This window comes from Spizellomyces punctatus, assembly GCF_000182565.1.
Source record: "Spizellomyces punctatus DAOM BR117 chromosome Unknown supercont1.4, whole genome shotgun sequence".
Classification (NCBI taxonomy): domain Eukaryota; kingdom Fungi; phylum Chytridiomycota; class Chytridiomycetes; order Spizellomycetales; family Spizellomycetaceae; genus Spizellomyces; species Spizellomyces punctatus.
In genome coordinates this window covers 1,148,259-1,172,046 of record NW_015971540.1, presented here as the reverse complement: position 1 = coordinate 1,172,046, position 23,788 = coordinate 1,148,259, and the positions used below count along the sequence as shown (strand labels likewise).

Genomic DNA, 23,788 nt, shown 5'->3' with positions numbered 1-23,788 from the left:
GTTTCCCCAAATTCTCCCAGGTCCAAAGATCAAAAGCATCGCACCCATCACATCCATCCTTGAGGCAATACCAACATGGCGACCGATCCCTCAACATACGAGGTATGTGACGCATTTAATTTAGGGAGGACTGCGTCGACGCAGAGACGTACGTCTCCATCTTGAACGTGCTTGTCAAAATGAATACCGTACTGCCGTTCACCGCAAAAGTTCAGCTAGATCTCAAAGAGTGTATTCCTGTATTTAGTTCAACCATACGATGTATAGAGTGAAGGATCCCAAAGCATCTGTGGATTTCTATACACAAAAGCTTGGAATGAGGTAAAGGTTAGCTGTGACCTCATTTGCAAGTTACTATCGTAGCTCACGAACATCTATCTGCCAGCCTCATCGTGAAGATTGATTTTGAGGAGGCAAAGTTCTCACTCTATTTCCTCGCCTACGGTGTTCCCAAGAGCATCCAAGAGGCTTCGTTTGAGGAACGTAGAAAATACGCATTCTCTCGACCAGGTGTATTGGAATTGACCCAGTATGTATTCACGGTCATTTTGCCAAACCTCTAGTGTTTAACCATTCTCTTCAAAGCAATTGGGGGACCGAAACGGACGATTCGTTCGAGGGCTATCATACTGGTAACTCTGAACCCAAGGGCTATGGCCACATTGGTGTAATTGTGGATGATGTGGACGCGGCATGCGCGCGGTTGGAAGAGCAGGGTGTAGACTTCCTCAAGAAGCCTAATGACGGTAAGAGTATGGTTCATTACTGGCATCTACTGAATTGTTTTTGACGGTATGATTGGCCTCTCAAGGACGAATGAAAAACATTGCGTTTGTCACGGATCCTGACGGCTATTGGATCGAAATCTTGCCCAAGGGCTTTTAGATGTTCAGCCATGAAAACTTTCAATAGACCTTGGCGCACTGTAGTCGTTGATGCGTGCAGTAAACTTTTTGGACTCAATCAAAAGCAATAGAGCTGTTATCCAATATTCGGCGGTCTACCAGCGAAAAGCGTGGTCGTGAGAATGAGACTGGTGGCACTTGGCACTCTCGGGACATTTTTGGTAAACATATCGATGATATCAGCGGGCACAGGAGTCCGCTCTCCTAGTGTTATCACGAGAATCATGCTACAGTGCCGAGCGAATGGCTTACTTCCTTGCTTAGCTACGCGTTGCAGGTGCTCGATATATTACAATTACAGCGGAGGTCACCTCTACACCAGCGGATGCCAATGGCAAACATCATCGTGGTTACGGCAGCCGACTACCGAAGCGACCGACTCTTACGAACTTTAGGCGTTTGTAATTTGACTGCCTTCAACAATGGAGCGGAAGGGCTTGTGAATGGATCATCTTGACTCAATTAAGTGGAGTTTCCGCCGCTAAACTAGTGCTGAGAGAAACCTGCCGCCTCATTTTCATACCATCTTCTCTCCTGAAATTTGAGCACATCTGCGGGCTATGACAACTTTTGTGATATTAACGTGACCGTGCACCATCCGCGGTTAGCCTTTGCCGATCAGTAAATGCTCGGATCTCAAGGGCTGTTGACCAGCAGTACCAAAAGAGTACGAGTGACTTGCTAACAACATAACTAGTTAAATGCAAGGGAATAATCGAGTGCACATTGTTGAGCGAGAAGGCTGAGGTGTGCGCCAAGGTGGCCTGATTTCATTAATATCACAAGGGATTGGGTTACATGTTCCAGCATACTCTTAGGATTGACGTCGGCAGCGTCAGAAATGCGCTGCACTCACACTTGTCCGATTAATGATAAACTCTGCTAATAAGAGGTGCTGTGAAGCGAAATAATGTCAAGCCAAAATGGGAACCAGATCCCATGAAGTTTTACACCAGTCGGTAGTGTCATTAAATAGCGATTGTGTGTCCGCTAGCTGGAAATCTCATCCATCATTGTTGGATATCTCGTGAAGCATTTCAGAGATGATGTGATACCATGGCAACAGTGGTCACCCACTTGAGTTTGCTTGTTTCCCTTCAGCATTTCATAGATCAGTGGAAATCATGCCAATAATCCGCCATTTAACCCACCGCACAAACCCGCCAGCTGTCAGATATCTATCAGCGATCCTCCATTTGCCGAATAAACAAGACACTTCTTGTCGCCCCCGCCGCATTTATGCCTCCACCAGTGCAAAGCAAGAATCGACAAGCGAGCGTCCAAGAACCGAGTCACGTACAAAGAGACCTAGAAGGGAACAGGTGCCATGGGCTGAGATGCGACTTAGTGAGCGAGGTACCAGTGGATGTCATACATAATTCTGACTACCATCCGCTCACCAAACTATACCGCCAACTCTGCAGTTGCCCATGCCCTGCAAACCCTAGGTTATACCGGTGTCATTATCGTTGGGCTAGGTGTGATTGGCACAGCAATCTACTCCATAGGCCTTGAACTCGTCGATCAAACCGATGCTTGGAAGGTGTACGATGATGCCTTGGAACGAGTTATGAACAGCGAAGAAGTACAGAAACTTGTGGGGATACCCATGACTGGATTGGCTGATGAGGGTGGACGGAGAGGAAAATCGCTAAGGTTTGTGACTTTCTCGACCTGAGGTACCCAAGAATGCCATGCTGACTGGTATAACGTTCAGCCATCACATAGTGGAAGATCCGACTTCAGGGAAAACCCTGCTTATGAAATTCTACATTAAAGGAGCAAAGTCATCTGGGACAGTACATGTGGAAATGGTCCAGAATAAGGAAACCTCTCGATGGGATTACCAACTCCTCCTTGTGGATATTGCACAGCATGGCGGCTCGAAAAGAGTTATTGTAACAGACAATAGACCCATCTTCACGATGTCAGATCCGGAGCGACGGGGCTGGTTTGGTTTCGGTTCTGCGCGAGGAATCCGAAGGGTTTAGGGGATCATCATTTAATTTGTAAATATCGACAATTATTTCATATATTTTGCGTCATGTCATCATAATTCTCGACTCATTTGTCGGACACCAAATAGGTAATTCGTCGTCTGGGGCGACCACGTTGAGTTTATCTTCGCTGCTGCGAAACAAATTATACCATACTCCTTTGGCTAACACCTCATGCGCTTGCACCGCTGGATGGAAACAATCCACATTACTTAGATGTTCCAAAGTCCAATCCTGTATGCGGATATTCTTCAATAGCGGATCGACTATCACTGCGAATCCTGGATCCTGTCTGTTTTGATAGGATTTCATAATGCTAGCAAGACGATCGTTATAGGACTGGATTAATGTGTCCATCAACGTCCGTAGGATGGGAGAAAGAAATGCACATGTGCTGAGGGACTTCGTCAATATTTCGTTTGTCTACCAAAGACACGCAGGAATTCATCTTACCATTCGAAGACAAGCCCCGAGTTCCTCAGTTTGCTGCAATAAGGATCGTCGTGGGTCAGATCCCATACTTGAGAGACATTGAAGCCCATCATGAGATTCACCACCGCTCGTGGCACATTGAAACGTATCTTTTCCAATAATGCACGAATTGCCATTTCGAAAAGTTCAGGTGACAAATATGTGTGACCTGAGAAGGGCTCACAACCGAAACAGGCGTCGTTATTCCCGATGAATATTGTTATGAGCTTGGATTACAAAGTCAGGACAGGGTAACGCTTCAATGGCATTGACGTCAGACTCCATCTCACCTTGAAATCATTTTCAAAGTCAACTGCCTGGTCCGTACGAAGACGGGTTATGAGGTATGTCAACTCATACTCTAGATTGGAAGTCATTGCCCCAGACTGCGCGGCATTCATATTGTCAGATGGACGGTATTGAAATGGTGGGCACCACGGTCCGTAGCTGATGATCAGCATGAGATTTGCGCCAATTGCTAAAGTGCGTCATTTGCCCTGTCATACCATATTTCCGCCAAATGACTTCCCGTACTGGCCCCAACAAGATCCCGGCGATAATGCTGAATTAGGTTAGGGAGGGTCAATGCAGCTGGGTCGCCGCCCATGGAAAAGGAAACCTAGCAGCACCATTAGTGTATTGTTTACGTATTGTCAAATTTGACGGCCCTGCGTGATAGGATAACGTACTCCTCGATCTTCCATAGTATTCTCAAAAGACGGTGGGTCACCTCGAACGATCCCTTTAGCCCCTAATCCTGCCGTTATGCTTGTACCATGTCAAAAATACAGAGGCCACTCTGACAGGAAAGACGGCTCTGGAGCCATACCTATCACCCAAGGCAGCGATTACTTTAATATCGTCAACCTACACATTAAATATCAGTACTCGTCACTAGGAACGTAGTCACCAGAATGTGGAATGAAGGACGTTCATACTCGCAAGTCGTACACACTGTCTGGTGGACTGGCGCGTGGTGGAAGTGGTGGACATGCTGCTAACGGAGAAGTACGCGAAGGTTCGCCAAAATACTCCTGAGGAGAGGCTCCCAAAGCTAGTGGAAGGAACGCAAGAAGCAAGCAACGGAGGTACATTGTGACAAGATGGGAAGGCACCCACAAGTCGTTTACTGTCATCGTGATCGTCCCGCGTGAGTAAGCTGCGGGGCTAAGCCACAATGTGTTATGAAATGTCCCTGGAATGTAAAGAACCGTCTCCTGGTTGGAAGCACACAAGTGAGCAACGCGGCGACTGGAAGTCCCAAACATCGTGCAGATCACCTTCACTCCAGCACACATTATAAAAAGAATATGGCACAAGTCGAATCCAATGCGCGGGGCATCCCGAAAGCTCCCTTTGTGGTGGGTATTATATTTCGAAATCGCAATGATACCAGGGATTTATTCTCAGCTTCCCGATTGCCTCAAATATAGGATAAGGTGGAAGAGTACACGACCGTAGGAGAGGTTGAGACCACCTTGCGCAAGTTCCAGGAAATGATTTCGTGAGTCAACTTCGTAGCAACATAACAGCCTTGCAACGATGTATATTGATCTTACATTTGCAAAAGCAAGTACAAGTACATGGAAATCCACCTTTTGCAACGGAAAAAGAGCCTTGAGACCAAAATTCCCGAGATAAAGAAAACTCTAGAGATGGTGCAATTTCTGATTTCCAACCAGGTGGGTTTGTGATTTACCCAGTAGATATCTGCATGTGCTGATACGTGTCTTTGTTGCGTCCTATTGGGAAGGATTCATCAACACCACTCGAAACGCACTATGAGCTGAACGACACCTTATGGGCCAAAGCCAAAATAAACCCATCAAAAACCAAAACCGTTAATCTCTGGCTCGGGGCAAATGTCATGTTGGAATACTCGACAGCGGAAGCAAAGGACTTGTTGCAAAGTAAACTCGACAGCGCGAAAACGAGTTTAGAACAGGTGGATGAGGATCTAGAATTTTTGAGGGATCAGATTACGACGATGGAGGTGAACACAGCAAGAGTGTATAACTTTGACGTGAAATTGAGGAGGAAGCAGAAAGAGAGCGGAGCCGGAAAGGAATAAACATGTGCGGTTGCTGGCAAATGTCAGATTTTGTGTGGTAGTAATTATGATAATTGTGTAATCCCGTAGTTGGGTCTATCTTCTTCGTCGAAAGGGTGAATGCGTAGCAGCTCCCTGTCTTTAGATTAATCAGCCGGTTATTGCCGCCCGAAGCCCGTCCACCATCAGTATACCTAATCCCACCGTACTCGCTACCTCAATCCACCTACGTACAACAATCTTTCCCCGCTCTCTATTTTTGCTCTTCGCCCATATCCAGTCGAGTAATGCAATGAGCGCGTGATGTCCATCCAGCTTAAAGACAGGCACCATGTTGAAAACGGCTAGAGCAACCGATATTGAAAATATGAAACTAGACTCTCGATTAGGAAGTGAGAATGGGGTGCATCAAATAGAGATGTGCACCTACTGCAAAAGACGTTCCATCATGTATGGAAGGACGACAGGAAGGAACCATGCCCGCGGTTGGAGCGATCCAACTCTGACTAACAGCGAAAAGTCAACTCAATTAAATCACATATAGTAAGCCTGCAACTGGACAGCATGTCGTTACCTTCTTCCCAGACCTCTCTAGGATCTCCCAAGTAGATTACATCTCGCACCTCTCCGCCTTCTCTGACACCGATCCGCAAGATTCGAATGAAGCGGTTCAGAATATACGGACGCATACACATTGCTCTTTGAGCTGGAATCGAATCGCCCGTCACACTCTTTTGGCAATCTTGCGTTACATTACAAGACTGGTAAGCGCGCATGACATTGTTGAGGTAAAGACAGGATTTCGTGCCATTCTGCGAGGTGAAACATTGAGAAGAGACATTGGGTGGGCCGAGAGGGTTTGATGGAGTAATATCGCAGCACGTAAGGGCTTCGGCTTGAAGGAGCACAAAAAGCAGGAGGTTATTCCAAGTCCTGTGAGCACACCAGATGACTTCCTCTGTGCGACTCACCATCAATCGATGAATGTGGAATACACCATCCTCCTGTATCTCTTTCAACTACTACTTGATTCCAAAGAAGTTGTTCCCATCCTCGAATGCCATCGTTGATATCCGCCCCGTTTACACTGACAATTTGGCTTCCCACCCACAGATGTCCGACCAGTGGCGAGTGGTTCATGATGTTCAGTACCACGACGCCATGATCAAATTGCGTGTAACCCCACCCCATCCACAATGGGAGAGTATATATAGCGAAAAGGGTGAAAATTGCCAGAACGGTGTTGTGCCATACGCCGGCGCAGATGATGCTCAGCCTTTCCGGTGGCCCTAGAAGGCTCAGAGTGGGATCGTGCAGCTCGACAAAGGCGCCAGGATAGAGAACGGTCAGAAACAAGCCTGAAGATTGAATTGGGACTCGGTAGCTGCACGTATGATGATCAGATGCAAAAGGATGTTTAGGGCCCATGATCCTTGAATCGTCAGCAGACGAGCAAACTTACTTACAGCACTGCTGCAAGAGCGTGGCCCAGCTCATGCACAATACCGGCGAAAAGCAGGGCAAAAAGGTAATATCCAAGAGAAGATATTGGCAAATTGACTCCGGGTATCTGATGACAAACGTTGCCAGTTACCCTCTGTTTGGACACACAGCATTTGTATGTGATCAGTATTCGTCGAGCTACTTACCAAAGATACCAAGGCGTCGCCCCCAGTAACAGTTGTCAACATTGCCCCCGTTGAGTACACCATTGAGCTATTCCCTCTGAAATCCGCTAAGAAGTCTTCATCGTGTTTTACTTTCTCAGCCCAAAACTTGAGTAAAAAGTTCAGCACTCCATGGGCAACTACTCCAAGTCCGGCCACCATGCACACCATTCCCACCACCGTCCCAAGGGCAAACCATTGTTTCCACCACTGTGGTGAAACCCGCGAATAGAGAGATGCAAAGAAGTAATTAAGGGAAGTAGTTGTGACACGCAAGTGGCCAAACGTTCGGGTATAGCTCGTACTCCGTTGGTTGTTGAAGGCCGTGGTTGGGAGGAAGCTGGGATGCCGATGTGGACGGGAGGTAGAAGACTGCAGCAGCCAATGACGTGTTGAATAGTGCAAAAGTCCCCAGAAGATTGTCAGCACGGCTACAAGTTGGAAGAACGTCATGATCTACACATCTTGCAAGATTTGACTGTCGTTTTCTCCGCTGTGTGCTGGTTCGTGCGTTCGACCACGGTTCCATCCACATGGCAGTGCTGTGCCCCAATGAGTTGCCATGGTTTCGCCATGAAATAGCCTCCCCATCCGATCTCTCTGCTGGCATGTACCAACATCTTCATGACTCTTCCGGAAGCCTGTGAGGACGTTTCCAGCAGGTTTCGCGCCTGCGTGGATAACGAGAACCTTTGGGGCCGCCTTCGAGGGCGATGTGACACACTCAAAGACGAATTTGAAGCATGTCTACGGCGAGAGGTTAGTCCTTTGTGACCATGAATAACCTCAACAACTTTCTGATATGGGAGGCCGGTCTACTCGGATTATCTTTTGATATAGTATGTGAGGCGTAAAAGACGGAGTCTGAAAAGCTCAAAGGAATCACGGAAGCGGTGGGAGGCGGCTAATGCTGATCTAGGACTTGAGGCCCCATCGAAATAGAAATTGGGACAGGAGCCGGACGGGAGGAACCTCACCTTACGACTTAAAGGGTTGTAGTTGGAGGCTGAGTCTTGAAAGAGATAGGAGGCTGCAGAGCACTGGATCCCCAACTGGAGTCCAATGACGTCGCCGAACAGAGAGTTACTTCAATGTAAACAGTCTTCGATCATCCGAACGTAACCATCTATCCCATCGCCACAAGGCTATTTGAAACGGTCCTATGTAATCATAGCCCCATCTGCTAGTCACTTCTCCCGGAAGCGGTATCATGTACAGCAGTGTCTGCACTGTCGGCATAATATAATACAGTCCGCTCATCAGTAGTGTATCTCTGATAATCCAACCGCATTTTGAATGATAATTAAAGAGCATTTCTCAAGCACTTTTGTGCTCCTAAGCGCACCGAAGCAAGGTCAGAAAAAGACCGCATAGAGCGATACACTCCCCACCACTTACCGGCTTATGGTCCGTTTCGTGATCCACGTGAACATATGCTCTCTCCACATTGTCCAACTTCTCCAAAGCCATTTGAAGAGCCTCGCCAACATCATGAGTTTTCCAAAGAGGGGTGGAAGGGTCCATGACGATGTCCACCTCCACGATGATTTTCTGCGCGGTCTGTGTTAGCACCACCTAGAGCATGAGAATCGAATTACAACATACTGGGCCAGAGTAGTATGCCCGACAGGTATCAATTTTTTGTATAAGAGGGTCAAATGTCATTGCTTTGTATGTAACAAAGCGAATGAACTCTGGACTTGCAGAAACTCCCGCAAGTTGTTGAAGTTGTTCTGGAAACACAATGAGCCATCGTAAGAACTAAGGACCGTTCTCCACAAACACTAAAAACAACATATATGTCATCGAACAACCTACCATACGCGGTTCTGGTCCACAATGCTAAAATTACCGCCGAAATCACAATAGCGCCGACCGGGTCAATCCACCACTTCAATTTCCCTCCAGCCACACTCGTCATTATCCCAAAAGCATTGACAAACAAGTCATTCCGATGGTCTTCCCAGAGCATGCGAACCTGAGAGTCGGAGCGCAAAGAAAAACAGTATAGGAAGAGGAGGAATTTTACACCTGGTGGAATGGAAATGCTACGGTAAGCGTCACAGCAAAAGAAAAGAGGAGCGTCATGGGACGCTTTACCGAAAGCGACCCCTACGGAAACGACGGCAGGGACATTAAATTCAAACAGCTCTTCTCCACTATGCTGAGCAATTGTTCGTACAGATTCGACAATGAGCACAATTGATACCGTCCCCATCAAAAAGCTATACACCACGTTTCCAATCGTTTCCATTCTGGCCTTCCCAGAGGGGTATTTGTCCACATCCCACTTGACACTCGTTTGGTGTGCCAAATTTAAAATCAAATTCGAAAGCGGATCGAAGAGGGAATCGGCCATTGTCGCAAACAGCGACATAGATCCGCTGGATATCGCGGCATAAAGCTGCAACCCAGAAAGAAGTACATTTGCAGCAAATGACCCTTGAATGGCTAATTGCAGGCGAAAATTCTTGGACTGTTTTGAAGAGGACTTGTGCTCATCGTCGTCGGAAGATGGCGAGCCATCAATTGGAGAGAGAAGACGTCGGATTTCATCGTTCTGCTCTTGGTAGAACGCTGCAACCCGTTTGTTACCGATAGATTGATTTCGTCTGCGGAGATCCGTGATGCGCTCTGGAGAAACAACCCGGCTTGCAAGAGAAAAGGGATCGCTCTGTTCGTCTGTTGGTGTTTCGAGCACAATATGATCAATCGTGGGTTCGTCGGCTACATGCTGTGGAGCTGTCGTCCGTTGCCGTTTGTCACCCAAGTTCACTGTATCTAGGACGAGTACTTCAGAGTGCATTGTTACTTGTTGCCAGTAAATATGGGAATGCGGGGGAAAGCACGACTGATTTTCCTGCATCACATCTCCCATGCCCATGGAATCCTTCGCAGGATTACTAAGCCCTAGTACCGACAATCTGGTACATCGTCCCACAATATCCTTGCAAGCAGTTCGAGAAACTCATACATAGTGACTCATCACCTTTGACATAATCATTGAGAGTGTGAGTTCGTTTGGATCTCATCAAACCAGTGTAAGCTAAGCAGCGGGGGTAACTGTAGCATCTGAGATTTTCCAGGTACTCATGTGAAGTAGTGCACGACGAAGGTGCTGTGTTGTTCGGAACGACGCCAGCTATATATAATGGCAACTCAGCCCTTCCATCCGCGTCGTCGACTTCCCTCATACTCCCTATAACCCCGATCTCGGTCTCGGTCTCTATCCCTCATCCTATCCCTATCCCGGTGTCTTTCTCGGTCTCGTTCTCGATCCCAGTCCCTGTCCCGCTCTCTTTCTCTGTCTCTCTCCCTATCCCTATCCCGGTCTCTTTCTCGGTCTCGTTCTCGATCCCAGTCCCTGTCCCGCTCTCTTTCTCTGTCTCTATCCCTATCTCTCTCTCTCTCCCGATCGCGCTCCCTGTCTTTGTCCCTTTGTCGTCTTCCGGAATCATCCTCTTCGGTTCGCCGTCGTTTGTGCCCTGCGTACCGTTCCTCAGTCGGCGTACTCGCGCTGGAGGCTGGACCGTAGTAGGAGGAGTACGAATGTGGAGAGTGGGGAGAATAAGTCGGGTAGCTGTTGGTAGAATACGCATCTGGAGAACAAGAAAGAAATCAAGGTCGTCAAACAAGCGCGGTATACTAGTCATCGTAGATTTGTTACTTACCGGCTCCGGGAGTCGCGGGACTCGTATACAATGAAGGTGGCCTACTCTTCACACGTTCTTGAAGCTCATCCAGCAAGCGTTTATATAGGGTCGGAGAGCTTTCAGGATTTGGAGCTCTAAGATACATTTCAAGCAATTGAATTGCAGCGTCTAAACAAATATGATGCGTTGGTATGCTAACTTGTGCGGAATAATATCGATCCGCGAAACTGGCGAACCTCAAAGACTTGCCTTCAATTTCCTCCATCCTACAGCACAAGCTCTCAACAAATTCGCTTTGAACGGCTGGAAATTCCGACCAGAACTTTGAGGCTAGGTACAATGATGCCATGGCAATAACGTGCGGGGGAAATTGGATGCAGAGTGGTATCGAATAACTGTCGAGGATGATGGAAGAAGCACGCTGATATAGGTTTACTGGCGCAGTTTTCTTCCGGGTATCTACAGCTGTGACTTGAAGAGTGTCAAAGGAAAGTAAGGTATATAAGAGGACTTGGACAAAGAAAGCGTACTATACCAAAAAGCTGCTTGACAAATTTCGCACAACTTGAAAACGGATGAACGATGTTCGTATCGAACTGAACCGCTTCGAGAAGCTTCTGCTGATGTGGAGCAAGTTTGCCTTCCATCGCTGTTTTAGCCTCCTAGCCAGATTGAAGTGTAATACACCATGAATATAGTTGTCCAACCAAATCACTATAAGACTGCCAACCAATCGATTACTCACACTCTCAGTCATTCTCACACCTCGACTCTCACATAAAACGTACTGCGCCAACTGTGACATGCCAATGGGTGTTTCCTCCAATTTACATGCCATATCTATGCAGGCCAAACAAACTTCCTCGTCAGTGTAGTAAGGGCTTTTGCGGGGCCAGACGGCGTAGAAGCGGTGCAGAAGGTACGACGAAGTGGCGAACGTCTTGGCTGGACTTGAAGAAACTGTTGGCTAAAAATAACAAGTACAGTTGCACTTCCATTCGACTACGTACATTTTCAAACGTCGATATACTCTCCGGAGCACTCTGGTCGCCCTTTGCATGGCTTCCACTTCTTCTTCCTCTGAAAAACCTGTGCGCTTGGCATGCGCTGCAAGATCTGAGAGAGTGTAATAATAAGGGGTTTCAAAGATTCCCCCATGCTGATCTCCCCACGATGGTATTGTCGGTGGTGGTGCCTGCTGGTGTGGGTCGAGCATTTCGGGAGTTGAAGTAGCAGGTGAGGGTCTCGTCCAAGCAATCGATCAACTTGCAGGGCCTGGATTGAATCGGATCTGAAGTCCTGGTGCTGGATTGGAATGTCGTGTAGTGTGGCTAAAAGCTTAGCTACGTGTTCTATTTACAATGTTCATCCTTGTCCTCGTCCAACTTCTCCAGCACAGCAACACAAGCCCCAGAAACTGATTTTTTCCATCCTGGTTCGCCATTCCTCTTCCCCAAAGTCAATCATCCTTATCCATTGCCAAAGACGTCCGACAATCTCCGCATCCCCCTTTTCAACAGCAGCACGGCACCAGAAAACGCACACCTCTTGGCACACTTGTCGCAGGTCGTCGACTAAGAACTTGTCTGCCAATTGATACAAGGACAGTAGGGTTTCAAGCATTTCTGTATCACACAATCCAATATCCACTGGGGTGTATCTCTCCGGAACCCTATTGGAAATCACTTCACAGTATGCCAAAAATAGCTTCCATACTGGATACTTCACATCGCGGATCGTAACTACTTTTTCAATGGTCTCCTTGTAGGATCCGTAGAGGAGAACTTGAAGAGGTGCAGAGAGCGTTGAAAGCGTCTTTCGCGAAAATGTCAGAGGTCCGCATGCGGTGGGATCATCGGGCAGGTTCCATGTTACCACATCGTCGTCGTCACCATGAAAAACAGAGACAGAATCGCCATATTGAAGCATCTGCTGCATGGTACTTATGCGAGGCCAGGACACCTCAACGCCTTTAATCCAGCTGCGAAGCGGATTCCGGCCCCTTTGGCGCAACGCCCATCCCAGGTACTTTAAAACCTTACCCACGCGACTTCGACTCGTCACTGCATCATCTTCCTTCGCATGGCAATCCAACATCGTCTCAAAGAAGCGTTCCAAAATTTCCCTCGCAACCTGCCGCCCAACCTCCGTGTCTTCCTCCACCACGCAGAATATCAACCGCTCACCCATCCACCATCCTATCGCCACTGCCACCGTCAGGCGCATGTCGAAATCGTCAGCAAAATATGCCCAGAACTTTAGCAAGCGGCGCACTACACCCTTTTGCGATCTCATAGACGCTTGAATCGCAATCAGAATGTCGTCCCTCTCCAGGAGGGGTTCAAGCGCTGATGACGTGCCGAACGTCGTGACCAGCGGCTCCAGCGACTCCTCTGATATTAAAAGGCGCGAGAGTATCCGAAGTAGTGATGGGATGGGGTGATTGGCAAGGGATGAGGAAAGAACGTGAAGTGTGGGAGGCGTGAGAAGCTGGGAGCGGCAGTTAGGAGTATTTAAAAGGGTTTCAAGAAAATGCGCCGCAGATTCATAGAGCGATGTCACCAAGACGTGTTCGCTCGAGCTGCCATTATGCGGATCGAGTTCTAGCTCAAGCTCGGGTGGTGCCGGTTGAGACGCTGCACCGCTCCTCTCGATTACCCACAACACGACTGGCAAAACGCTGATGAAATCACCACTTTGTCGTCTTTGCACCCACTCAGCGGGAATAAGATCCACCAGTTTGTCAAAAGTTACCAAAGGACAGTTGCAGAGTATCATGCTCACAGAGGTATCAAGACCGTAGTTATCCGAAAGGAAAACCATAGCGCGCTGCAAGATGTGAGGGATGTTCGTATCAAGTGGTTTAGGGGTTCGATTAGAATCGGAGTGGTCGGCGCGGTAAAGCAACCCACCAGCAGCGACAACTAGTATTAGCAGGAAGTGTATTAGAGTGAAAGATGATCGTCGTTCCGTCGCTGGTCCGCCACCCTCGTCCCTACTCCAGAACTCTCCATCCCGCATTTTGAATCGCACATTCGAATCCGTTGCAGCACGTTCCAGAACGGTAAACAACAACCGGGTGACCTCACTTCGATCGCTCCAACCACTCTTCCGCAGGCCCAGAATATTGGGTATATATGCACCATCAATGAAATCTGCCAGAACTCCTTGATCTGTCAATAACAGCCGGCACAACTTATTGATGAATAGGACCGAGAATAACCGGAGAGAGCGAACACCTATTGATGGATATATGTCTATTGTATCTGGGTCCGACTCTGCTTCAGTGGTATCTTCCTGTTGTTGTTCCGTTCCCGAGAGGAGTCGTCGCACGTTCAGACTGAGATTCCGGTGAAATTCAATCACAACCTCTTTGTCCATTTTGGAGTAAGTCTGCAACCCATTCGCATCGTTCAAGACATACGTCAAAACTTTCAGGATGCTGCCCTTGAGTTTCGAGGTAACTTTCGCTCCGTGTGGGCTCTCCAAATACTGCGGCTTCGACATCGCATTCCACCATTTGACAAGCATCAATGGCAATTGTGCGTCAATGGCTGTTTGAAGCGTCCTTGGACATTGAGGAAGGTTACAAAGAAATAACTCGAGAATCGGTTGGAGGAGGGATGTGCGGAGGATCGAAACATGATTCGTTCTCGCCAGAATCATACCAAAACCTATTGCCACTTTGATCATTTCGGACCGAAACTCGGCCATTATGTTTAAGCAGGGTTTTGTTCGACGTCGAGAAATAAGGAGGTTAACCTGAACAAGGCTTCGTAATGTTTCAAGGGTTCCGAGCGACGCCTTCGCATTCGATGGAAGAGAGCGTTGTATATATGCAAGCGATTTATTTATGAGTATGAGAGAGTGAACATCGTCGAGGTCAAGCAGGTCTAGAGACATCTCCGGCTGTCTTTTACAAATCAGATGGAGGGTTTTTATAGCGTGCTGTAAAAACTTGATAGTTGAGTCTGGCGTCTCAACAATGCCCGGCACACTGCTTTCATCATCAGGGTTGAGATCGGGAACAGAGGAAGGGGCCACGGAGCGCACGGCCTTGAGGAGCCCGGGGATGAAAGCTGGATCGAGGGAAGCAAAGAATTGCGACCATCCCTTCTGTAGCAGCTCGCTCACCAGAGTCATACAGAGGACGTAAACATCGTCGATCCTGCCCAACAAACTATCGGATGTTTTCTCTGTTGCAGTTTGGCATCCGACCTCTTCTAATACCGTTAAGAAAGGTCGAAGATTGACATCTTCCAGCGCGACAATTAGTTCCTGGTCAAAGAACTTTGCAAGTCCTACTAGACATTTTAAAGCGTAAAACCGACATTCTCTCGCATCCAGCCCAACTGTCGCGACCAGCATCTTTACCAGACGACCATTTTTATCGCGGGAGATCCATTTCCCCATCAACGCAGCCATCTCCGGTGTCCCGTATGCAGGGTTTCGGATTTTGAGGCTTTTGGACGGGTTGATTAAGTTGGCTAATATTCGCAAGGCACCCGTTTGCACGCCGATATCGTGTTTCACTTCCAACATGTGTAGCATCATCCCACTTGTGGCCCTCACTTCTGCCTTCTGCTTCCCAACTTCCGCGACATCCTCTTCGTAAACTCTCGTACAAGCCAGTGCCCTCGTCACTGTAAATAGCAAGTCCAGAGTGTCATGCATCTTCTTGGAGCGGCTCAAGTTTAAGTCCAGTCGCTCGAGATCATATCGAAGGTACGCAGAGAGACGGCGGAGGGTTGTGGGTGAGTGACAAGACAATACATTGAGGCGTTCTTGCACTTCTCGATAGAGAGCAAGCTTTTGTAAAAGTCGTGCAACATCGGGCTCTTCTGGGGGGCTATCAAGCTTGGGCTTCTTTCGTGGTCGTAACATGTCGCTCGTAAGGTTCGAGGAAGACATTTAGTGCTGCTTTTCTCCTTGCCGGACTGTCACATTTGAATGATGTTGTTCAAAATGTGACAGGAACTGGAGCCAGTTCATGCTTCAACGGAAACGTAACAGAGCTGTGCCATTTGATGAAGTAATACAATTGTTGCAATGGGTGGCAGATCTACGACACATTTACTAGCTGCATTGTTTGATTTGCAACGTCCTTTCCATTTTCACAAGGACGAAAGAGCAACGTCTGTAATAATGTAGATCAACTGCCCATCCGTCAACAAAAGTTCCCAACGTTATCAAAAAGAGATTCCGGAATCGTAAAGGTCCCACCGAGAATCGAACTCGGGTCGCAGGATTCAGAGTCCTGAGTGCTAACCGCTACACCATGGAACCAGCCAATTTTTTAAATATGAGAATGAAACAAGTACGTATGTTGCAGTCACCGCTTACGTACCAGTTTTGATTTTTTTTGGACAACTTCCTTAGTGCATGTCCAACGAATTTAGATATTGCTTTCACCCCGTCAAGTTTTCTCGTCCTCTGGAGTGCGGTATTGTGGGTGGATATCGCAAACGACCGTGACTTGCCAGTCGTCACATTATTGTCGTCGCCCGAAGGTCTAGGCACAAACACATTTCTCTTCCAATACCCCGCACATAAACCACCGCCATGGGTGTCAAGAAGAAGTATGCCAAGGGGCGTCTCGACAAGTACTATCATATGGCCAAGGAGCAGGGTTATCGTGCCCGTTCAGCCTTTAAGCTCATTCAACTGAACAAAAAGTACAATTTTTTGGAACGGTCGAAATGCTTGGTGGATCTCTGCGCGGCTCCCGGTGGTTGGTTGCAGGTGGCAGCAAAGTACATGCCGAAGCCGAATATTATTATCGGTCTGGATTTAGCAGCGATTAAACCTATACCTGGTGTCATTACCCACGTTGAGGACATCACCACGCAAAAGTGTAGAATGACATTGAAACGGGAACTCAAGACGTGGAAGGCGGATGTGTGAGTTGCCTGTCCATTATCTATGATGCGGCCTTGGGAAAGCGGAGTGCATCATTTCTTTCCAAGCAATGCTAACGAGCATCTTTTCTTTCGCAGCTTCCTTCACGATGGTGCTCCCAACGTTGGTACATCTTGGCTCCAAGATGCCTTCACACAATCCGAACTCGTTCTGGCGTCTCTAAAACTAGCCACAGAATTCCTGATGGCGGGAGGATGTTTCGTTACCAAAGTCTTTCGCTCGAAGGATTACAACAAGCTTATTTGGGTATTCAATCAGTTTTTCGACAAGGTCGAAGCGACAAAGCCAGCGTCATCACGTAACGTCTCTGCTGAGATCTTTGTTGTTTGCCGCGAATTCAAAGCACCCAAAAAGGTCGACCCACGATTACTCGATCCAAAATACGTTTTCAAGGAAGTAGATGATGTGCCAGAAGAGGAGATGGATGATAAGAAGAGAAAAGAGCGACAAGGTGCCATGTTGAATGACTTGTTTCATCCCGAAAAGCGTCGGAGACATCGATCTGGTTATGCGGATGGTGACTACACACTTCACGTTGCTAGCAGTATTTCCGATTTCGTGCGGGGGCCAGACTTCCTTGGGGTGCTCACCCAATCGAATGCCTTGCGATTTGACCAGGATGATTTTGGCAAAACCCTGGCGGAACATCCACTGACAACAAAAGAACTTAAGATGTGCTGTGAGGATTTGAAAGTTTTGGGTAAAAAGGATTTCAAGGACCTTTTGAAATGGAGAGAGTCGATTCGTTTGGATCTTGGGCTGGAGAAGAAGAAGGAAGAGCGGAAGGCTGACACAGGGGACAAGGAGGAAAATGGTGAAGAGGACTTACTGGAATCACTTGATGCCGAAGCTAAATCAGTTGCTGCCACCCGCAAGCGGGCACTCCGTAAAGCACGCGAGCGAAAAGCAAAGCAATTGATTAAGATGCGCCTAGGCATGGGAACGCCAGATGAGATTGGGCTGGAAGCGAGTGAGGCAGGGGGCATGGGATTGGGAGACGGGCATGATGAAGGTCTGTTCCGATTGAACGGCCTGTCTACGGATGGTGTGAAAAATGCGAAGCCAATTGTTACGGACACGCAAAAGGAAGCGGTACTCAGTAGCGACGATGAGGAAGCAGATGAAGACAACGAGGCAAATGATGACGATGATGAAACATTTGATACAGATGACGAGATTGAACAAAAGATCAACAATCTCGAAAGCGAAATCGATGGCCTTTACGAACAATTCCGTGAGCGGCGGCTCGAGCGCGATCCGAGCGCCAAAGTGAAAAAGCAGAAGGAAGGCGCGCAGGCGTTTGAGGAGTGGTACGGAATTGAGTTTGACAAGAAGCGGAAACGACAAGTTGGAGATGTGGATGGTGATGCGAGCGACGATAGCAGTGACGACAGTGAAGATGATAGTGAATTGGATGAAGAAGCCACCGGAGTCTCAGGAGGCAAGAAGCGCAAAGCGGGAAGCGAAATGGACAATGGGAACGTTGAAGAAGAGGACGTCAATGGAGCGATAGATACTGGCAAACTGTCAAAACGAGCAAAAGTGTTCTTCGACAATCCGCTATTCAAAACTTTGGAGCAGCCCAATGGTAAACCAGTGAAGGGGAAGGAGAGTAAACAGAAGGACGGGCTGTTTGCGCAGGAATTGGCAAGCACCTGGAGTGACGACAGCAGTGACGAAGATGACATCCCAACACGACGTACAAAATCCAAAGGCAGGAAGGATGACGATGACGAAAACGACATTGAAAAGAAAGGGTTCGAAGTGGTACCCTTGGGACTGGATGAGAAAGACGGACCAAATGGTGAGTGCATGGTATCTCAATGCGCCTGGGACTGGAAGCTGAGCTGACCGATATTTGTTGTGGCAGACGATTTTGCCATCACCACAGCGGAAGCATATACCCTTGCCCAGAGAATGATTCGGAAGTCTGATAAAAGGGACCTAATCGACGAAGGATTCAACCGATACGCTTTCAACGATCCAGATGGTGTTCCGTCATGGTTAGTAAGAGCATCCCTTCACTCACCGACTGAACTTCCTGTACTGACCCTTTCCTGGATAGGTTCGTGGAAGAAGAATCCCGACACAACAAACCCACTCTCCCCGTCACAAAAGAAGCTGTCCAAATCATCCGCCAACGCATGCGTGCTTTAGACGCGCGCCCCATCAAAAAGGTCGCCGAAGCCAAATTCCGTAAACAAATGCGAACTGCGCGCCGATTAGAAAAGATGCAAAAGAAGGCGGCAAACGTCATGGAGGACGAGGGGGGTGAAATGACCGAGAAGGCAAAGCTGACCCAAGTTTCAAAAATGATGAAGAAGGCAAAGGCGAAGCAAGAGAAGAAAAAGGTTTCCGTTGTGGTGGCAAAAGGAATCAACAGAGCCAATAAAGGTAGACCAAAGGGTGTCAAGGGTCGCTATAAAATGGTGGATCCACGTATGAAGAAGGAGGTGCGAGCGCAAAAACGCTTGGCAGAAAAGGGGAAGAAGAAGAGAAGAAAGACATAGGATCAGACTTGATTTTTATTTGTACACAAATTATGATATTCAATTTCTTACGATGAGGTTGTTTCCCACCTACATCGACTCAATCATGTTGTTGTAAACATTAAATTTCTGCTCTTCAGCCGCAGTGCGTTCAGGATTCCCCACATCCGATGTCATGCAGATTTCATCCTCTGCTAAGGAGCTCCCAGCACAGTACGACAACCAGACTATAGAAGGCACCACCTCACACCTCTGCATCAGACTCTGATTCGCTAGAGCATGCTGTTCTCATCAATTATCGTTTTTGATGTCTTTTCGGCACATCGATCATGCGCGATATATACGGCTTGGAAGAGGGTCGCAGAATAGGAAGGCTCATATGCTTGACCTAGCTTATCGACTGCTACAGTACAAAGGAGCTACGACCTATCAATAAGATGTACTGATTAGGTTTAGTCCACCCCAGGATCAATTCCATCGGATACCGCCATGTTATTGAGGTTCCATGCGCTTATGCGGTGCTGTTTGGTAATTATTTATACCACCAGCTATTGTAGAAACGACCCTGCATTCCGTGATATGTCTATGCGTAATTCAAGATCATAATACAACAATGTCAATAGGTCGTGGTTGTCTAGCAGGCGTCCAATGCTAGCATCAAAGGAAAAACAGCGTCCAAAACGACACCCCACACCTCTGAGATAAAAATTGAAGCCGGCCACTAGAGGTAGCTGTTCCACATGAATAAAACAGCATTTTGGCAAATGGAAAAGTTTGAAAGTGAATGCGTCCCTCTCATGGCGATATCTAATGACTTCTGACGCTGTAACTTTATGCCCACCATCCGCTTATGTCGCTGCCATCGGGATCCGTAGGATGGACAGTGTCTGTGCACCCGATTTCATCCAAATCCGCTGGCAGTCGGCCTTTCTCATACCTCCGCATCAATGTCCAATTGGTACCAGTCAAGGTAACCTCCCTAATTCACTGGAATACTCTGTCCTTTCCACGTTCTTACCCGTCGCTTGCAGCTGACATGCAAAGTCAATTTTGAACACCAGTCAGACTCCTTTCGCCGTCATCAAAATTGACAAGAAACAACCGATAACAATCTCCTCCTCTGTGATAGCGGCATTTATTCGAATATAATTACAGTTCCTCCTATCACCAAGAAATACGTATCCTAGACCATCGCCAAAAATCCTGTGCCGCAGCGTCCGTACGCATACAAAAGATAATTAGGCTATACAAATCTCGCGTATCCCTATGCATTTAGCTCCCCTGGCTTGAAATCCTTTGGCCGTACAGGGTCAAAATAAGGATGCATCATGGCTTCTTGCGGTGTCAATCGTTCTTGGTGGTCGTATCGCAGGAGCTTGTCCAAAAAGTCAAGCGCCTCATCCGATATATATCGTTCATTTTCGGCAGTTACAAATCGCCTCCATGACTTGCGTGGGTATCTAGTTACATTCGAACAGGTTAATCAGAGTTCGAAATTTGAAAAATGTCCCGTTATGTTGTCGGAGCTTACCTTCCGAGAATAGTGTCAAATCGAGAATCCAGTCGAATATTGTACTTTTCCAAGTAGGCAAATAGCTCTTCTGTTCCCAAAACTTTGGCGATTTTCACGAGCTGATCATAATTGTCATGTCCGTGGAAGAAGGGCTCCTTTCGGTATATCTACAAAGGAAGAGGTCATTAACAGCCGCTCATTTTGACACGCAAAATACGCAGCGTACCATGCTCGCAAACATGCAACCCAAACTCCACATGTCCAGAGAGTAGTCGTACTCTTGAAAATCCACCAAAAGTTCTGGTCCTTTGAAGTACCTCGACGCGACTCTGACATTATACTCTGCTCCCGGGTGATAAAACTCCGCCAGTCCCCAGTCAATCAGCCTCAATTGCTTCTTCTCATGATCAATCATCACGTTATGAGGTTTGACGTCCCGATGCATAATTCCTCGCGAGTGACAGAAATCCAAGGCTTTGAGCAACTCGAATATGTAATATCGGACTTCATGGTCTGTCAATTTGGGGTAGAGAACTTTGAAATCAATGTTGTTGATGTGTTCGAAAATGAGTGCGGGAGTTTTCGATTGAGGATCCCGTACAATGTCGAGGAGACCAATGATATTTGGCCCGCCAGCGAGGTTTTGGAGAATCTTGATCTCTCGCTTTATCTTTCTCTTCTTGACGGGTTTCAAGACTTTGATGCAGCATTTTTGGTCATTTGCCACGTTCACTCCTTCAAAGACCTCCGAGTACTTTCCTCGCCCCACCTTCCTAACAATCTCATAGTTATCCTGAGCACTGAAGATTTGTGGATCAGTTCAGAAAGTCCATGTGCAGGCTCAAAGCAGGACTTACTTCCACTGCAGGAGCAAATTGTCATAATCCCAGTAGTCTTGTGCTCTCTCCGTACAAGCGTTCGTGTAGACTCGTGCAACACTTGCCATAATGTGCGCAACGTTGCGATCTCGCCGTTAAATCCCGAACAAAAGCTGCTGTTGCGTTGCTGATCAAGAAATTCTCACCAATTGTGGCTGTGCACGAGGTGTGGCCCAGTCACGTTATGACTGCAGAAGCGACTCGCTTTCTCCCCCACCTTTCAAGCTTGCAATCCCTCAACGTGGTGTGGCCGTGGACTGAAGATCTCTGTGGCAATAGTCGTCGTTGGTCTTTTGGGGATATTTAGACTTTTCTGAGATCATTGGAGAAAGTAGAATCTTGTACAAGATCATGACCAGCGCCAACAGTGGGAACCGGAAGGGAAAGGGCAACAAGAAGAAGTTTGTTCCACTCTCAGAGTTTAACCCGACGCAGGCAGTGAGCCATTCCGCACCTCCCTCAGCGATACTGCCCCCAGGACTTATGCCGGCTGTCGCTCCTGCCGTTGTCAACGGAAATGCAGTCGCAACCACTCAAGGTGCAGCACGTGAGGAGGAAGAATTGTGCTTCATTTGTGCGGACGCTGTGACATGGTACGCAGTCGGGGAGTGCAATCACAGAGTGTGTCACCTCTGCTCATTGCGGTTGCGCGCACTCTATAAGCAGCGAACGTGTGCGCTTTGCAAGGTATGTGATAGACAACTTAATGTGTTTCGAATGGTCTAATCTAACGACGACTAATTTATACTCTTGCATAGACGGAGCTTGCAGAAGTAGTATATACCAAAGATGGCGATACGGTTTTTCAAGATTTTGATCTACGAGCGATGCCTGCTCATGATAAGAAGCTGAAAATCTACTTTGATGAACCTGAGATTTACGAGGACGTCATGATTCTGTTGCGTTTTAATTGCCCCGACCCTGGATGTGATGTTGCGTGTGCTGGTGGATGGCGAGAGCTTAAGGATCACGTCAGAAAGGCTCACGGAATGCTGATGTGGTATGTTGTATGGAGCGTAGATTCAGAGTCTTCCGATGCTCACAGGCACATCTTTCCTATAAGCGAACTCTGCACCCGGCATAAAAAGCTATTCACACATGAGCATACACTCTACACACGCGCGACCCTCGATCGACATAACAAGTTAGGGGATCCAGACGATCCTTCGTTTAAAGGACATCCACAATGCGGCTTTTGCAAAATTCACTTCTATAGTCAGGACGAATTGTATGAACATTGTCGCGAAAAACACGAGCAATGCTTCCTTTGTCAGAGGAATGGAATCAGGAATCAGTATTATCAGAACTATGCCGAAATGGTAATGCTTATAATCTTGGCCTTGTTTAAGGTCTTTGCAGCTGTTACTTTGGCATGTGTTAACTTTGTCACATCAGGAAGTGCATTTCCAAAACGATCATTTTCCATGCTACCACCCGGAATGCTTGGAAAAGAAATTTGTGGTATTTGATTCCGATATAGATTTGAAAGCACATGAGGTGGGTTTGAGCACATGGCTGGGATGCCGTGTCTCTCCTTGATCTCCCTAATCAGTCTCAATGGTGAAAATAGCTCGAGGTTCACCGTGACCAGAAAGCAAGAGCAAAAGGGCAACAAATTGAGGTCAATTTCACATATGCATCGAGGGGTTGGGATAGCGATCATGGTCGCCGATCGAGCAGAAGGGACAAAAGAGGTGGGCGGAGTGATGGCCGTGCGGATGGCCGGCCATCTGATGGTCCAAATCGCAGAAACGGGGGAGAATCAAGAGGGTCAGCCGACGCATCGGTTCCTCCTCAGCCAATACTCCTACCACAAGCGGTACCTGCACCCGCGCCTGCACCTTCTGACGGAGTACGGCGATTGCGACCTCCACCTGGCTTTGGATCACAGCTATCAGACGCAGAGCCAGCAACGCAAGGCCGGTCTCGATCGGACTCTGCATCCCCACCTATCTCACCTGCCACAATAGACCGTCAACATCCAAGATCTGCCCATGTCAAGGCCCATCCGACTCCCGCGGAAGCTGCGTCAGGCGTCTCCAAGACCAACGGCATCTCTTCTGGAATCGACTCTGCATCCAACGCCGACCCCGAGCTGACCGCCAAACTTCAAACCCTCTTCAACTCGGATGTGTCAAAACTCGGCGAGTTCAGATCCTTTGCGGCCTCTTTAGGCAAGGTCATCTCAGTGCAGACGAATTTCTGGAGGCTTCATGACGTTGTTCTGCAGGAAAACTGGCAAAGTT

General features: G+C 47.8%; 11 protein-coding genes and 1 non-coding gene across 13 annotated transcripts; 5 read left to right on the top strand and 7 right to left on the bottom strand.

The window, feature by feature from the left end:
* Positions 1-6: 6 nt before the first annotated feature.
* SPPG_02852 (lactoylglutathione lyase) lies at positions 7-1,214 on the top strand. The gene is made up of 5 exons (XM_016751140.1): positions 7-102; positions 248-321; positions 386-529; positions 586-746; positions 812-1,214. Exons 1-5 carry the CDS (start codon positions 76-78, stop codon positions 883-885), a joined length of 480 nt encoding a protein of 159 aa, XP_016610422.1. The 5' UTR covers positions 7-75; the 3' UTR covers positions 886-1,214.
* A 773-nt stretch (positions 1,215-1,987) lies between these two features.
* Positions 1,988-3,012, top strand: SPPG_02851 (the record flags this gene model as incomplete). 2 transcript variants are annotated; one of them, XM_016751139.1, is made up of 3 exons in its annotated part: positions 1,988-2,261; positions 2,330-2,561; positions 2,623-3,012. In XM_016751139.1, the coding sequence occupies exons 1-3, from the start codon at positions 2,030-2,032 to the stop codon at positions 2,894-2,896; spliced, it is 738 nt and encodes a 245-aa protein (XP_016610421.1). In that variant the 5' UTR covers positions 1,988-2,029. The 2 variants fall into 2 exon arrangements, with proteins under 2 accessions (XP_016610421.1, XP_016610420.1); XM_016751138.1 differs by having other exon boundaries at positions 2,238-2,561; positions 2,623-2,896.
* Positions 2,885-4,487, bottom strand: SPPG_02850 (uncharacterized protein). The gene is made up of 7 exons (XM_016751137.1): positions 4,312-4,487; positions 4,203-4,240; positions 4,063-4,141; positions 3,880-3,992; positions 3,664-3,820; positions 3,356-3,600; positions 2,885-3,296 (listed from the first exon to the last, which is right to left on the bottom strand). Exons 1-7 carry the CDS (start codon positions 4,465-4,467, stop codon positions 2,948-2,950), a joined length of 1,137 nt encoding a protein of 378 aa, XP_016610419.1. The 5' UTR covers positions 4,468-4,487; the 3' UTR covers positions 2,885-2,947.
* Positions 4,488-4,617: 130 nt separating this feature from the next.
* SPPG_02849 (tubulin-binding prefolding complex subunit PAC10) lies at positions 4,618-5,636 on the top strand. Its single transcript, XM_016751136.1, has 4 exons — positions 4,618-4,734; positions 4,807-4,877; positions 4,944-5,055; positions 5,127-5,636. The coding sequence occupies exons 1-4, from the start codon at positions 4,684-4,686 to the stop codon at positions 5,442-5,444; spliced, it is 552 nt and encodes a 183-aa protein (XP_016610418.1). The 5' UTR covers positions 4,618-4,683; the 3' UTR covers positions 5,445-5,636.
* On the bottom strand, positions 5,397-7,543 carry SPPG_02848 (uncharacterized protein; the record flags this gene model as incomplete). The annotated part of the gene is made up of 6 exons (XM_016751135.1): positions 5,397-5,796; positions 5,854-5,929; positions 5,998-6,318; positions 6,395-6,807; positions 6,890-6,993; positions 7,073-7,543. The coding sequence occupies 6 exons, from the start codon at positions 7,541-7,543 to the stop codon at positions 5,574-5,576; spliced, it is 1,608 nt and encodes a 535-aa protein (XP_016610417.1). The 3' UTR covers positions 5,397-5,573.
* An 864-nt stretch (positions 7,544-8,407) lies between these two features.
* SPPG_02847 (cation diffusion facilitator family transporter) lies at positions 8,408-9,974 on the bottom strand (the record flags this gene model as incomplete). Its single annotated transcript, XM_016751134.1, has 5 exons — positions 8,408-8,425; positions 8,489-8,641; positions 8,696-8,823; positions 8,909-9,121; positions 9,191-9,974. 5 exons carry the CDS (start codon positions 9,972-9,974, stop codon positions 8,408-8,410), a joined length of 1,296 nt encoding a protein of 431 aa, XP_016610416.1.
* A 275-nt stretch (positions 9,975-10,249) lies between these two features.
* SPPG_02846 (uncharacterized protein) lies at positions 10,250-11,974 on the bottom strand (the record flags this gene model as incomplete). The annotated part of the gene is made up of 6 exons (XM_016751133.1): positions 11,754-11,974; positions 11,489-11,693; positions 11,279-11,405; positions 10,993-11,214; positions 10,762-10,911; positions 10,250-10,689 (listed from the first exon to the last, which is right to left on the bottom strand). The coding sequence occupies exons 1-6, from the start codon at positions 11,957-11,959 to the stop codon at positions 10,250-10,252; spliced, it is 1,350 nt and encodes a 449-aa protein (XP_016610415.1). The 5' UTR covers positions 11,960-11,974.
* A 19-nt stretch (positions 11,975-11,993) lies between these two features.
* On the bottom strand, positions 11,994-15,928 carry SPPG_02845 (uncharacterized protein). The gene has a single exon (XM_016751132.1). It carries the CDS (start codon positions 15,652-15,654, stop codon positions 12,109-12,111), a length of 3,546 nt encoding a protein of 1,181 aa, XP_016610414.1. The 5' UTR covers positions 15,655-15,928; the 3' UTR covers positions 11,994-12,108.
* Positions 15,929-15,957: 29 nt separating this feature from the next.
* Positions 15,958-16,029, bottom strand: SPPG_10071. The gene has a single exon. It is a non-coding gene; the product is annotated as a tRNA-Gln (tRNA).
* Positions 16,030-16,135: 106 nt separating this feature from the next.
* On the top strand, positions 16,136-19,255 carry SPPG_02844 (23S rRNA (uridine(2552)-2'-O-)-methyltransferase). Its single transcript, XM_016751131.1, has 4 exons — positions 16,136-16,643; positions 16,740-18,466; positions 18,533-18,665; positions 18,728-19,255. Exons 1-4 carry the CDS (start codon positions 16,306-16,308, stop codon positions 19,170-19,172), a joined length of 2,643 nt encoding a protein of 880 aa, XP_016610413.1. The 5' UTR covers positions 16,136-16,305; the 3' UTR covers positions 19,173-19,255.
* Positions 19,256-20,262: 1,007 nt separating this feature from the next.
* Positions 20,263-21,646, bottom strand: SPPG_02843 (CMGC/CK2 protein kinase). The gene is made up of 4 exons (XM_016751130.1): positions 21,522-21,646; positions 20,891-21,464; positions 20,683-20,831; positions 20,263-20,611 (listed from the first exon to the last, which is right to left on the bottom strand). The coding sequence occupies exons 1-4, from the start codon at positions 21,608-21,610 to the stop codon at positions 20,416-20,418; spliced, it is 1,008 nt and encodes a 335-aa protein (XP_016610412.1). The 5' UTR covers positions 21,611-21,646; the 3' UTR covers positions 20,263-20,415.
* Positions 21,647-21,893: 247 nt separating this feature from the next.
* On the top strand, positions 21,894-23,759 carry SPPG_02842 (uncharacterized protein; the record flags this gene model as incomplete). Its single annotated transcript, XM_016751129.1, has 6 exons — positions 21,894-22,229; positions 22,301-22,542; positions 22,606-22,861; positions 22,938-23,039; positions 23,113-23,690; positions 23,717-23,759. 6 exons carry the CDS (start codon positions 21,894-21,896, stop codon positions 23,757-23,759), a joined length of 1,557 nt encoding a protein of 518 aa, XP_016610411.1.
* Between the last annotated feature and the right edge of the window lie 29 nt (positions 23,760-23,788).

What these genes read in the sequence shown, in the direction of transcription:
- SPPG_02849 (XM_016751136.1), top strand. Translation starts at nt 4,684, where the DNA reads ATGGCACAAGTCGAATCCAATGCGCGGGGCATCCCGAAAGCTCCCTTT. An exon ending in AAGTTCCAGGAAATGATTTC is followed by an intron (nt 4,878 to 4,943) that starts GTGAGTCAACTT and finishes CATTTGCAAAAG; the next exon opens with CAAGTACAAGTACATGGAAA. An exon ending in AATTTCTGATTTCCAACCAG is followed by an intron (nt 5,056 to 5,126) that starts GTGGGTTTGTGA and finishes CCTATTGGGAAG; the next exon opens with GATTCATCAACACCACTCGA.
- SPPG_02852 (XM_016751140.1), top strand. Translation starts at nt 76, where the DNA reads ATGGCGACCGATCCCTCAACATACGAG. An exon ending in CCGATCCCTCAACATACGAG is followed by an intron (nt 103 to 247) that starts GTATGTGACGCA and finishes TCCTGTATTTAG; the next exon opens with TTCAACCATACGATGTATAG. An exon ending in ACACAAAAGCTTGGAATGAG is followed by an intron (nt 322 to 385) that starts GTAAAGGTTAGC and finishes TCTATCTGCCAG; the next exon opens with CCTCATCGTGAAGATTGATT.
- SPPG_02844 (XM_016751131.1), top strand. Translation starts at nt 16,306, where the DNA reads ATGGGTGTCAAGAAGAAGTATGCCAAGGGGCGTCTCGACAAGTACTAT. An exon ending in AAGACGTGGAAGGCGGATGT is followed by an intron (nt 16,644 to 16,739) that starts GTGAGTTGCCTG and finishes TTTCTTTCGCAG; the next exon opens with CTTCCTTCACGATGGTGCTC. An exon ending in TGAGAAAGACGGACCAAATG is followed by an intron (nt 18,467 to 18,532) that starts GTGAGTGCATGG and finishes TTGTTGTGGCAG; the next exon opens with ACGATTTTGCCATCACCACA.
- SPPG_02843 (XM_016751130.1), bottom strand. Translation starts at nt 21,610, where the DNA reads ATGGCAAGTGTTGCACGAGTCTACACGAACGCTTGTACGGAGAGAGCA. An exon ending in AATTTGCTCCTGCAGTGGAA is followed by an intron (nt 21,465 to 21,521) that starts GTAAGTCCTGCT and finishes ACAAATCTTCAG; the next exon opens with TGCTCAGGATAACTATGAGA. An exon ending in TTTGACACTATTCTCGGAAG is followed by an intron (nt 20,612 to 20,682) that starts GTAAGCTCCGAC and finishes GAATGTAACTAG; the next exon opens with ATACCCACGCAAGTCATGGA.
- SPPG_02850 (XM_016751137.1), bottom strand. Translation starts at nt 4,467, where the DNA reads ATGTACCTCCGTTGCTTGCTTCTTGCGTTCCTTCCACTAGCTTTGGGA. An exon ending in ACAGTGTGTACGACTTGCGA is followed by an intron (nt 4,241 to 4,311) that starts GTATGAACGTCC and finishes TTTAATGTGTAG; the next exon opens with GTTGACGATATTAAAGTAAT. An exon ending in ACTTTGAAAATGATTTCAAG is followed by an intron (nt 3,601 to 3,663) that starts GTGAGATGGAGT and finishes TTGTAATCCAAG; the next exon opens with CTCATAACAATATTCATCGG.
- SPPG_02845 (XM_016751132.1), bottom strand. Translation starts at nt 15,654, where the DNA reads ATGTCTTCCTCGAACCTTACGAGCGACATGTTACGACCACGAAAGAAG.